The sequence below is a fragment of the Portunus trituberculatus genome, chromosome 40, assembly GCF_017591435.1.
Source record: "Portunus trituberculatus isolate SZX2019 chromosome 40, ASM1759143v1, whole genome shotgun sequence".
Classification (NCBI taxonomy): domain Eukaryota; kingdom Metazoa; phylum Arthropoda; class Malacostraca; order Decapoda; family Portunidae; genus Portunus; species Portunus trituberculatus.
Genome location: NC_059294.1, coordinates 13,327,372 through 13,340,103, shown reverse-complemented (window position 1 = coordinate 13,340,103; position 12,732 = coordinate 13,327,372). Strand labels below are relative to the sequence as shown.

General features: G+C 37.0%; 1 protein-coding gene and 2 non-coding genes across 10 annotated transcripts in view; all 3 read right to left on the bottom strand.

Moving 5' to 3' along the window:
- LOC123516141 (major facilitator superfamily domain-containing protein 1-like) overlaps window positions 1-12,565 on the bottom strand; it is a 25,693-nt gene extending 13,128 nt beyond the window's left edge. For 3 of the 8 annotated variants that reach the window (XR_006678103.1, XM_045275266.1, XM_045275267.1), the window contains exons 1-7: window positions 12,167-12,558; window positions 11,563-11,668; window positions 11,139-11,289; window positions 10,589-10,714; window positions 10,200-10,405; window positions 1,729-1,939; window positions 1,254-1,467 (exon numbers count right to left, since the gene is read on the bottom strand). Coding sequence is in view for 6 of the 8 variants with exons in the window: in XM_045275266.1 (XP_045131201.1) it covers window positions 1,254-1,467; window positions 1,729-1,939; window positions 10,200-10,405; window positions 10,589-10,714; window positions 11,139-11,289; window positions 11,563-11,668; window positions 12,167-12,277 (1,125 nt within the window). In the remaining 2 variants the exon portion in view is untranslated. Of the gene's footprint in view, window positions 1-134; window positions 218-1,253; window positions 1,468-1,728; window positions 1,940-10,199; window positions 10,406-10,588; window positions 10,715-11,138; window positions 11,290-11,562; window positions 11,669-12,166 lie in introns of all 8 variants that reach the window. The other 5 variants (XM_045275269.1, XM_045275268.1, XR_006678104.1 and 2 more) reach the window with 4 other exon arrangements.
- On the bottom strand, window positions 3,382-3,455 carry Trnag-ccc. Its single transcript has one exon. It is a non-coding gene; the product is annotated as a tRNA-Gly (tRNA).
- Window positions 3,683-3,756, bottom strand: Trnag-ccc. The gene has a single exon. It is a non-coding gene; the product is annotated as a tRNA-Gly (tRNA).
- Window positions 12,566-12,732: the final 167 nt, after the last annotated feature.

Here is a 12,732-nt window from a genome sequence, read left to right as displayed (position 1 = left end):
AATAGTCTGGCCATGCATGCCAGCTTTGCTCTTTTACATTATATATACAGTGAAGACTCAATACTTGAACATCTTAATATTCAAACTTTTCAATACTCAAACACAGAAGTTTGATTTAATACTCAAAAAAATACCTGATAGTCAAACGTCCACACATAAGGTTGTAAATTAAGGCTTCCTGGCGTCCTCTTTTCCCCTCCGCCAGTTGTGACTTGTGCTGCCACGGTCATTAGAATTACATTCTCCTGCATTCTATCTGTAGTTTTTAATTTATAAACTTACATTAACACCAAAGGCTTATTAGTGGTGAAAATATCTGGTAATCAAATGGCTGCACATTTAGTCGTATACAAAGCTCTGTCATCTCCCTTCTTGCAGCTGCCACTGTACCGTTCTGATACCGTATTACTGGTAATGCCGGTATACCGGATGCCAGTGTACAAATTGTACATCCCTAGTCCTGCCACAGTCTTGAGAAAAACAACATACTTCTGCAAAACAACATACTTCTGCATTCTGTTGACAATTTTTCATTTAGAAACTTACGATGGTACCAAAGAGGCTTATTAGTGATGAAAATAAGGAGTCTGTTGAGAGTGCAAGTGTTAGTGAGCCACACCACTCCATTAGTGGATTCACATGAATCACATCAGGAGAAAAGTTACAAATATGTTTTCATGGATGGTGACTCATCCTCCGGCGACCTCCTCCTCCTCCTCCTCCTCCTCCTCCCCACCCTCCTCCCCTTCTCTTCTAAGTTATCCATCACCAGCCTTCACTTACAGTATGTACAAATCAAAATTAAAAAAAAAAAAAAAAAAAAAAAAAAAAAATACATTGAAAGTTTTATAAATTTGAGATTTTGCTACGATTAGAATGAATTACCTGATTTATAAGTATTGATTGTCAATTTAATACTTGAACAGCCATTTGAAGCAAATTAAGTTCAACTATTGAGTCTCCACTGTATATATATATATATATATATATATATATATATATATATATATATATATATATATATATATATATATATATATATATATATATATATATATATATATATATATACTGCTGGTGTATTCCTGTGTATTACAAAAGGCCACTGAAAGGAAAATTAATGAAAAGAGACAAGGCATGTCATCTTGTCTTTGGACAACATCTTTAACAGAAATTTCAGTCTCTCTTGCTATACTGTAAGTGATAAGAACCTATGTATTTCCATAGTGAAAGAGAGGTATCAGAATTTTTACCATTGAAATAAATGGGCTCCAGAAGGTGAATGTAAGCATAGCATGACAGCCCAAGGTAATCAAGACAGCCATGAACACCCAAGTCACATTCCGTCCTGTGCGATCCACCAGATTGCCCAGGATTGGGGAAGCAATGGCTGAGATGAGATACACCACACTGCTCACTGAATTGGCAGTGGTTGCATCAAGATCATACTTGCGCATGAAAAAAACTCTGCAAATCATTAGATGTAGTTTAATAATTTGCAGGAGACCAGCTAACTCCAATAAAAACAGAGAGAGAGAGAGAGAGAGAGAGAGAGAGAGAGAGAGAGAGAGAGAGAGAGAGAGAGAGAGAGAGAGAGAGAGAGAGAGAGAGAGAGAGAGAGAGAGAGAGAGAGACTACCTAATAAGAATATATAGGATTGAAGTATATAATAATTTATCCAGCAATATGTATGTAACATATAGACAAATAGAATAATTCCATACTTACTTTGCTAAACCAATGAAAGGGAAAATGGCAACGTAATATGCAACACAGATAATGGAGATCAGCCAAAATGATGCTGGAAAAGTTAAAATATCCGATAGCTTGATTTTTTCCCCAGATTGTGCTGCATCAAGATGCAGAACCTTGGAGCGTTTGTTGTCAAGGACACCCAAAATTAGTGCACATCCAAGAGAGAAAACACAAGTGATACCAGCTGGAAAAAAAACAACAACAATAAATAATAATAATAATAATGATAATAAATAAACAAACTGTATACAAAGTATTACTCTGAATCTTTGTTATATTACAAGTAATTATTATTTTTTGCACATTTGGATAGACTGTAAAGCTTAAGAGCCAGTCATTAATAATCATGAATGATATTCAAATACAAGCAAGCCCCGCTTAACGAAGGGGTTACGTTCCTAAAAAAACCATCGTTAAGTGAATTTTTCATTAAGCGAACCAATTATAACAAGTTTGACCCCTGACTTGAACTTCCATTGAGAGTAAACAAAGCGAGACTACATCATAGTACAGTAAAAGGTTTAATGAAAGTAAAAATTATGAAGTTAAACATTTAAGCAGTTTAATTTAAGACTAAGTCATTATAATGTACACTAATGTATGTAAGTAACTTTATAATGTTGATGATCTTAAATTTATGAAGGGAGGGAGAGTGGAGCGGGAAATACGCTAGCTGGCAACCTGTGGAGTGTAAACAAAGGGCGCATCATTCTACCGCATACAAAACTTATGTACCACATTTCTACAAGGCTTTCCATTTTATCCATTGCAGTCACGAGTTCAGGTGGTTCTTTTAGCTTGCAAGGAAGATATGATCTCACCAGCCTTCTTAACCCTTATGTTTCGGTGATCGTATATGAACGATTGCATCAGTGCGTCCGTAGCGACGGCGATCGTTACTGTAATCAAGAATTTTCACGCATCATGTTTGAGCTCCACGCGCGGTTTCTCAAGTCAGATGGGGAGTGGAAGTATCTGACTTCTTTTTCCACCCATAGTGTTGCCACTAGCTCTGTATATTTAGAGGTAACGAAGCTATTCTCCCATTCTGAGGGCAACACTTGGCAACCCCAGCGACCCGCCGTGTCAAAAGCACCCTGATAAGAGCGAAGGGACGTCTCAGTTCATAGCTCACTATGGAACAAGACAGATAATTTTTATTTAGCAGTGCTTCTGAGCCTGACTACAGTTACAGTGATTATGAGGAAGAAACTGAAGAAAGCGAAAACAGCAGTAGTGAAGACTCGGAAAATTATTCAGAGGATCCACCTGTTTTCTCAGAACAGAGAGAAGACAGAGATAGTGGTGATGGAGAACAGACTCCAAACATCGTATTGAGAACCCAGAGGGGCTCACAGAGAAGCAGGCGTGCCTCTCGTGTTCTGGGAAGACGATCAAGGGTGTGTGTTTCACTGTTTGATCTGCTGCAGTCTCTGACGAGACAGCCAGATGTTACCCTACGGAACGAGCTCAGAGCTCATTATTTCCGATCTTCGGATAGGCCTGAGACCAGGCACACACCACACACCGGGACAACAAGGTCACAACTCCTCGATTTACATCCCGTACCTACTCACTGCTAGATGAACAGGGGCTACACGTGAAAGGAGACACACCCAAATATCTCCACCTGGCCGGGGAATCGAACCCCGGTCCTCTGGCTTGGGAAGCCAGCGCTCTAACCACTGAGCTACCGGGCGTGTGTGTGTTTCACTGTTTGATCTGCTGCAGTCTCTGACGAGACAGCCAGACGTTACCCTACGGAGCGAGCTCAGAGCTCATTATTTCCGATCTTTGGATAGGCCTGAGACCAGGCACACACCACACACCGGGACAACAAGGTCACAACTCCTCGATTTACATCCCGTACCTACTCACTGCTAAGTGAACAGGGTCTACACATGAAAGGAGACACACCCAAATATCTCCACCCGGCCGGGGAATCGAACCCTGGTCCTCTGGCTTGGGAAGCCAGCGCTCTAACCACTGAGCTACCGGGCCGTGTGTGTGTGTGTGTGTGTGTATTTACCTAGTTGTATTTACTTAGTTGTAGTTTTACAGGGCCTGGGCTTTATGCTCGTGTGGCCCCGTCTCCATATCTACACTTATCCAATCTTACTTTAAAAGTGTGCACACTCATTACAGACACTTCTTCTTCATCTAAACTGTTCCACATCTCAATACATCTCTGCGGGAAACTATATTTTTTAATATCTCTCAGACATCTTCCTTTCTCAGCTTTTACTATGCGATCTTGTGCTTCGGATGTCATATTCTTCTCTCAAGATCAGTTTCTCATTATCCACTTGGTCCATTCCGTTGATCAATTTATAGACTTGTATCAGGTCTCCTCTCTCCCTTCTTTGTTCCAAGGTTGGTAGATCCATAGCCTTTAGTCTCTCCTCATATGTCATCCCTTCAAGTTCTGGGACCATTCTTGTAGCCATTTTTTGTAGCCTCTCCAATTTTCTTATGTGTTTCTTTTATGAGGGGTCCACACTACTCCTGCATATTCCAATCTAGGTCTTATTATAGTATTTATCAATTTCTTCATCATTTCTTTGTCCATGTAGTGAAATGCTACTCCAATATTCCTCAGCAAATTATATGTTTTTCTAAAAATTCTATCAATATGGCTTACTGGTTGATTGTTTTCTTCCATCGTCACTCCTAAGTCCTTTTCCTTTTTGACTTTCTCCAGTTCTACACCATCTCCCATCTTATAGATTCCCACAGGTCGTCTTTCACTCTTTCCCATTTCCATGACATGGCTTTTGTTCACATTGAATTCCATTTCCCACTTCTTACTCCATTCCCAGATCTTATTTAGGTCTTCTTGCAGTATTTCACAATCCTCCTTTTGCTTTATAACTCTGCACAGTTTCGTATCATCCGCAAACAAATTTATGTAGCTGTTCACTCCTTCTGGCATGTCGTTAATATAAATGAGGAAAAGTATTGGTGCCAATACTGACCCCTGTGGCACTCCGCTTTCTACTGCTCTCCACTTGGACTTCATATCTTTAACTACCGTCCTTATTTCTCTCCCCCTCAAATAATTTTCTATCCATCTCAATGTGCTTCCTTTTAAGCCACCCTTCTCCTCTAACTTCCACAGTAATCTTGCATGTGGCACTTTGTCAAACGCCTTTTTAAATCCAAATAGATGCAGTCAACCCATCCTCTCTCTTGTACTCTATCAACTATTCTAGAATAGAAACTCAATAAATTAGTTACACAAGACCGTCCTTTTCTAAAACCAAATTGGCTATTTGATATTAATTTGTTGTCTTCAAGGAACTCGATCCATTGTTTCTTTATTATTCTTTCACACATCTTGCATATTACACTAGTTAGTGATACCGGTCTGTAATTTAAAGGTTCTTCTTCCTTCCACTCTTATATATGGGAACCACCTCAGCTCTTTTCCATTCTACTGGCACTGTTCCATTTTCTATTGAGCATTTTATGATGTTGTATATAGGACTTGCTAGTTCTTCCTACATTCTTTCAGTATTCTGCCTGAGACTTCATCCGGTCCCATTGCCTTCTCTTCATCCAGTTCCTTCATTAACTCTTTTATTTCAAGCTTGGTTACTTTAATCTCTTTCATATAGATTGTCTCTATTACCCTGTGGCCTCTCAAATTTGGATTCTTTAGTAAAGACCTCCTGGAATTTTTATTTAATAGTTCTGCCATACTTTTGGGTCTTCCACCATCCTGTTCTCTCCTTTTAACCTTTCTATTGTTTCTTTTGCCTAATTTTTCCATTTATGAATCTATAGAACAATTTTGGTTGCTCCTTACATTTTTCGACAATATCTTTTCAAGTTCTTTTCCTCTTCCTTCCTCACCTTAACATATTCATTTCTCGCTGCCTTGAAGTTTTCCTTGTTTGTTGGATTCCTATTTCTCCTCCACCTTTTCCATGCTCCATCTCTTTTCTCCTTTGCCCTAGCACACCTTGCATTAAACCAATCTTTCTTTCCTTCTTCTTTTGGTCTATATTTTGGGACATATTCCTGACTCCTGTTTTGTATATTTCCAAAAATAAGTTATATTTGTCTTGCATTGTCTCTGAGTTTTCCATCTCCTCCCAGTCTACGTTTTTAAAATAGTTCTTGAGATTCTCAATATCAGCCTTTCTGTAATTTAATCGGTCTCCTTTGTATGAATCGTCTCTATCTTCCTTTCCTTCTTCTATATCTATTTCTAATATTGCATGGTCACTCTTTCCCAATGGGCACTTATATCTTATATCATCATTCATTTGTATACCCCTTGTAAAAACTAGGTCCAATCTCGCCGGCTCGTCGTTTCCTCTGAATCTTGTGCATTCCTTTACTCTCTGGTCCATCATATTGTCTATCATTAGGTTTAAGAATCTTTCTCCCAGGCTTCTTCCCCCATACCACTTTCATAATTTTCCCAGTCCACTTCTTTACAGTTGAAATCTCCTACTAATATCACTTTTCTCCTTTCTTTAACGATTCTCATTAGACTCCTTATTGTGTCATCTATCATGTCTTTATATTCTTGATTGGTCCATGAATTTGTTTTGGTGGCACATATGTTACAATGATTGTTATCTCTTTTTATTAATATGCATCTTAATATACAATACTTCTGCTTTTCCTTCCCACATTCCACTTGATTGATCACTATCTCCTTCCTTAACATTATCATGACTCCTCCTCCTCCTTTACCCACTCTGTCTCTTCTCCATACATTATACCTATTATCCAAGACTATTTTGATTTCCTCATTTAGTTTTGTTTCAGCCAGGCATACAATATCTGGATTTTCTTTCCTTATGTAATCTCTTAATTCTAATTTACTTGATAAAACCCGTCTATGTTCGTATACATCATTTTTAGTCTTTTGCCTTTATCATTTTTAGTTAAACTTGTTCCACTTTTTTCTCTTCCTTCTCGTTTATATACCATTTCCTTATCCTGTCTCCTAGAATTCTCCAAAAATGCCTTCTTCTCCTCTTCTGACCTTTCATTATTCTTTTCCTTACTGCTGCTGCCAGTTCATTGTATCTCTTCCTTTCTTCCTCATTTCTATTTTTCTTTATATAGATATCCTTGCAGCCTTCTGTTTCTCTAAGTTTTGTTGTTCTATATAATATTTCTTCTGTTGCTGCTTGTGATTTTAGTAATATTTTAATTGGTCTCGTTTTTCCTTCTTGATATGGTCCCATTCTGTTTATTTCTTCTATTTCCTCTTCCAAGTTCTGCCTATCTTCGTCATTAAGATTCTTCAGTAGGTCTTTGACTGATTTCATTTCTTTTTTTCTTTTTGGTCTATATTTTCTTTTTTTTTCCTTTTATTCCAAATACGACTACACTCTTCTTTTTTTCTGCAATTTCTCTAACTAGATTTTCTTTTGTCTTGAGGACTCCTATCATTTTGTTTGTCATATTTTCTTCTGTTTCTTTAAGTTGTTCTTGAATCACCTCCTGAAAATCAGCCTTATCTTTCTTATCTTGGACTCTCCATGCTTGTACTTCTTTTTTAATCACGTTCTGTACTCTTTCCTCTTCCTTGTTTACTAGATCTTTCAGCTTCTCCTTTTCTTTCTCGGCTTTACCGAGTCCTTCTTCCATCTGCTTCTTGTAGTTAGCTACTTCCTTTTTTTGTTCTTCGTTTTCTGCTCTTAGCCTAGCTTCATTTTCTTCCACTTTTCTTATCCTTTCTCTCAGTCTTATAAACTCCATTTCCTGTTCTTTATTCTCTTTCATTTCCATCTTCTCCTTTATCAGTTTATCTAGTTTACATTCAATATTTGACACTCTCTTAAGTAGTGAAGTTGTCGTCGATCGAACCCTTGAATCGCGTTCTCCCTCACCGACATAGTCATCATCAGCCCCTTCTCTATTCTCATGTCTGCATTTGGATGGAATATCTTTTTCACTCATTATTCTTTAATAATTGATTTCATGGAGAAAAAAAAAAAAAAAAAAAAATGTGAGTCCACACTACCTGCCCAGGCCACTGTAAATACTATACAACAGGTGTAGTGAAGATCAGCTGATCGTCGGAACTGCGCCAGTCGTCCGCCTCAACCATGTCTCTCGATCTTCCCTATCCATTTTTTCCAATGTGTGTGTGTGTGTGTGTGTGTGTGTGTGTGTGTGTGTGTGTGTGTGTGTGTGTGTGTGTGTGTGTGTGTGTATTTACCTAGTTGTACCTAGTTGTAGTTTTACAGGGCCTGGGCTTTATGCTCGTGTGGTCCCGTCTCCATATCTACACTTATCCAATTTTTCTTTAAAACTATGTACACTCTTTGCTGATACCACTTCCTCACTCAAACTGTTCCAAGTCTCAACACATCTTTTGGAAACTAAATTTTTAACATCTCTCAGACATCGTCCCTTCCTTAGTTTCTTACTATGCGATCTTGTGCTTCTAAAGTCATATTCTTCTCTCAGGATCAGTTTCTCATTATCCACTTCATCCATTCCGTTAATCAATTTATAAACTTGTATCAGATCCTCTCTCTCTTCTCTGCTCCAAGGTTGGTAGATCCATTGCCTTTAGTCTCTCCTCATATGCCATCCCTTTAAATTCTGGAACCATTCTTGTAGCCATTTTTGTAGTCTCTCTAATTTTCTTATGTGTTTCTTTTTATGGGAGTCCACACAACTCCTGCATATTCCAATCTAGGTCTTATTTTAGTACTTATCAATTTCTTCATCATTTCCTTGTCCATATAGTGAAATGCTACTCCAATATTCCTTAGCAAATTATAAGTCTCTCTGAAAATTCTATCAATATGGCTAACCGGTTGATTATTTTCTTCCATTGTCACTCCCAAGTCCTTTTCCTTTTTTACTTTTTCTAGTTCTACTCCATCTCCCATCTTATAGATTCCCACTGTGTGTGTGTGTGTGTGTGTGTGTGTGTGTGTGTGTGTGTGTGTGTGTGTGTGTGTGTGTGTGTGAGAGAGAGAGAGAGAGAGAGAGAGAGAGAGAGAGAGAGAGAGAGAGAGAGAGAGAGAGAGAGAGAGAGAGAGAGAGAGATGATACCTACATGTTATTTGCTTGAAACTTGATATGAAAAGGGTGAAGAATATCTCTCTCTCTCATTGAAGTGTACAGTTTCTCTTCCAAGATGAGAGAGAGAGAGAGAGAGAGAGAGAGAGAGAGAGAGAGAGAGAGAGAGAGAGAGAGAGAGAGAGAGAGAGAGAGAGAGAGAGAGAGAGAGTGTATGTGTTTGCACGGTGTCATCGCTCACCGAGCTGTTTCTGCTTGACGGATCACACAGCGGGCGGAGGAGGAATCCTTGATAAGGCAATAACTAAACTTTTAAAGGTCACATCGAGCTAGAAAGTACATCATTGTATTCAGAATAACAAAGAGAAAATAATTATTAGTATTCAAACAGTCTTCTGACAATTTCTAGGTTTACCATTTTTACCCGTCATGGGATATTGGAAAATAGTTTAATCACCAGAACATAAGGGTTAATAGAGTCTGCTGACTTGAAAAAGGTAAACAGTAGATGGAGTCAAGCCATTGTGGGAAGAAATGCTATTAGTTTTCTCGCCTCTCTCGTGTCTGTGAATAATATCCAGCTTCACTTTGAGAGTAAGAGACTTCCTGGTCTTCTTAGCAATGCTAGGTGACATTACAGGGCGTTTTGGTGGCATGTTGAGTGAGGGAAGACGAGCTGCTGCTGATGCGGTTATTGTTTTGAACCAGGGGAGTGAGTGGTGTGCGTTTTGTCCATGAGAGGTGCTGGTGTATTCAAAAGCCTGTCAGCTTGCGTGATACGGCAGGGCTTTCAAACTTGGAAAAAATTATCTGGATAAAATTTCGTTATAGGAAGTTTGGTGTTCGCTAAACAAGCAGATGGTAGTAAAAGGAAACCTTCGTTGTAGTGAAATTTCGTTGTGTGAATCTTCGTTAAGCGGGAGTTGCCTGTATATGCAGACACTATCAAAGAGGTAAGCAATATCTTTAAATCAATATATCATCATTAAATGATGAACTAACTCCTTTTTAAGAATTTGACATATTTCATATCATTACATCTACAGCAGTGGTTCTTAACCTAGGGTTCCTGTACCCCCAAGGGGTACGAAACCTTAAACCTGGGGGTACGAGACATGGTAGCTAGTGCAATGGTACCATATATTTACCATGAGAAAGCAAAACATATATTTTGACACTTCATTTGAAATTTTAAAAAGTGCCTTTGTTCAGTAATTAAAAAATCTAATAATTCCTCAGCAAGGTTTTTATCACTAATCCTTTTCACATGTTTGTATAGTATTTATATTGAAGGGGGTACGAGAAAATTTTCTGAGATATCAATGGGTACGGGCACTGAAAAAGGTTAAGAATCACTGATCTACAGTGATATATACTAGATTGTTTTATCTCCTATACATACAGAATATGATGAATATATCAGTAATCTGAAAAATACATACCAAATAATAATGAATAACCGAGTGCTTGGTAGCCTTCCGAGAATGTCTGCACCCACTCATATAATGGCACCATGGATAGAAAATTGACAGTTGATCCTACTCTTGCCATACTCAATTGCAAGCCAAACACTGTGTTAAGTTCTTTCCCTTTAAACCAACTGACTGTGTAGGTGTTCTGAGCAACAGCCAAAGATTCTCCACCAATACTGAAGAGAAAAGAGACAAAGATTTTCACAATCACATTTCAGAGACATACAAGGCTATACCACTTCATTCTGTTTAATCACTGTACCAACATTCCCTATACTAACTTCTGTCTCCTTCATAGAGCTATCCATAAATTCCATTTCTTTTATACAATCATCCATTGAAACCACTATTTTACTTACCCAAATATGAATCTTCCAACCTGCATTAACCAAAACTGGTTAACAAGTGCACCAAGAGCATAAACAAACTGTCCACCGGTAACAATGGATGAGAATATTATTGTTCCCCACCTTATACCAAAAACTCTGAAAATATATAATATATATAATATATATATATATATATATATATATATATATATATATATATATATATATATATATATATATATATATATATATATATATATATATATATATATATATATATATATATATATATATATATATATATATATATATATATATATATATATATATATATATATATATATATATATATATATATATATATATATATATATATATATATATATATATATATATATATATATATATATATATATATATATACACATAAATAAGTAAAATAATAACAATAAAATGCAGTTTTAAATACTAAATAAAGATCACAGCATCATTACTGAAACAATCAGACAATTTTATAGCACATTAGACCCTCAGAAGCACACAAATTTGACAGCAAAATCTGGATCAATAGACAACTTACCTGTCAATAAGAAATCCTCCAATAAAACACAGTACTACATTAGGCCAAGAGTAAAGGGAATACAGACTAGCAAATGCCACAGTGTCTACTTTCATTTCATCCTTTATGTAGTCTTGGAGAGACCCAGGAGTGTCAAAACAGAAGTAAGAACCTGAAAAAATAAATATGTCATTCACATACTGTAACTTTCTCTTATGAATATAAAAGGGAGGTTTATATCTGCAGAGATGACAACTAATACAAAACTAAATCAGTACTTTCATCCCTTATATTGGTAAACCATTTCTGCTTCTGTTTCCTCCTTTCTATGGCTTAACTGTTTCAAGAAAAAAGTATCAAGATACTTCTGAAACTAATCAACACAGTACAAGGAAACAATATATAATGCAGGAAAAAAAACTGAAAAATCAAAGAGCAAGCTTACCGAAGCCAAGAAAGCACATGAAAAACAAAGCAATGAATCTAAAAGGGCCCCAATTTGGATTGCAGCAATATTGTGCCCCACATCCACTGATCTCTTCTTCATGGTCCTGCAAAAAAAAAAAAATAAAATAAAATAAATAAATAAATAAATAAATAGATAAAATAAATAAATAAATAAAATAAATAAATAAATAAAAAATTAATAATAAACAAAAAAAAAAAAAAAAAAAAAAATAAGGAAAATTCTGCAAGCTCGTATTGTAAAGTGCTTATAAATCAGTAATTATCATGTAGAAAAATAATCACAATTACATAACGTATGGTGTATAAACTTTATTAATATGATAAACACAGCAGAATTTCACACAAAAAATATAGACTGCAGACTTTACAGGCCCATCTTCACTCCTATCTCTGACCACATTAATGTGTTACCCTGAATGACTAGGCAAATCAGCAGTTGAATAAAACATTTTGAATAGAAATTGAATTAGGGCATGGATAAGCACATTCTCCATAACTATATGCACTGCGTTGAAAATAAGCAATCCCACTGTTAACTGCCTTACTCCCCACACGTGACTTTTGTCCCACAACACACTCACCTCTGAACCATTAGTATGTGGCTCTGCCTCCACTGTGCCACTAATTATATCGACCGAGGGCACCTGCTGATTGTTGTCGTCAGCATCGCTCTGGACGGAACTTTCAACCATTTTCGATAGAATACGTGAGTGAGAAACACACCCGTAGTACCAAACATGCACCAGCCAGCTGATAACGCCCGTCTACACAGCTGATTGCTCGGTTCTTCCTCTTCTTGTAACCTATCGCTTCTTTCCTCGTTCACAGTCTCATGCTGAAATCTAAGAACTCATCTCCCAGTAATGAATCAAGGACCTTTGATACATTTGACCATCTTTTTATTTTCTATCTCGATATAACCTCAGTAGAGTTCCTTCATCAGGTGACTGAATTGAGTGAAGTCTGAAAGTTGCATCATCGTAACAGTAGTGGCAACCCAACCGTGAACAAGTGTTCGAATTCATGCGACACACTGCGAATACTTATGAATGTCTTAGGAGAGCCACGCATTTAGATTTGCGAAATGCATGTGCATATATGCAGTAAAAAAAATAATGATGTATACATTTAGACATGGGCTCATATA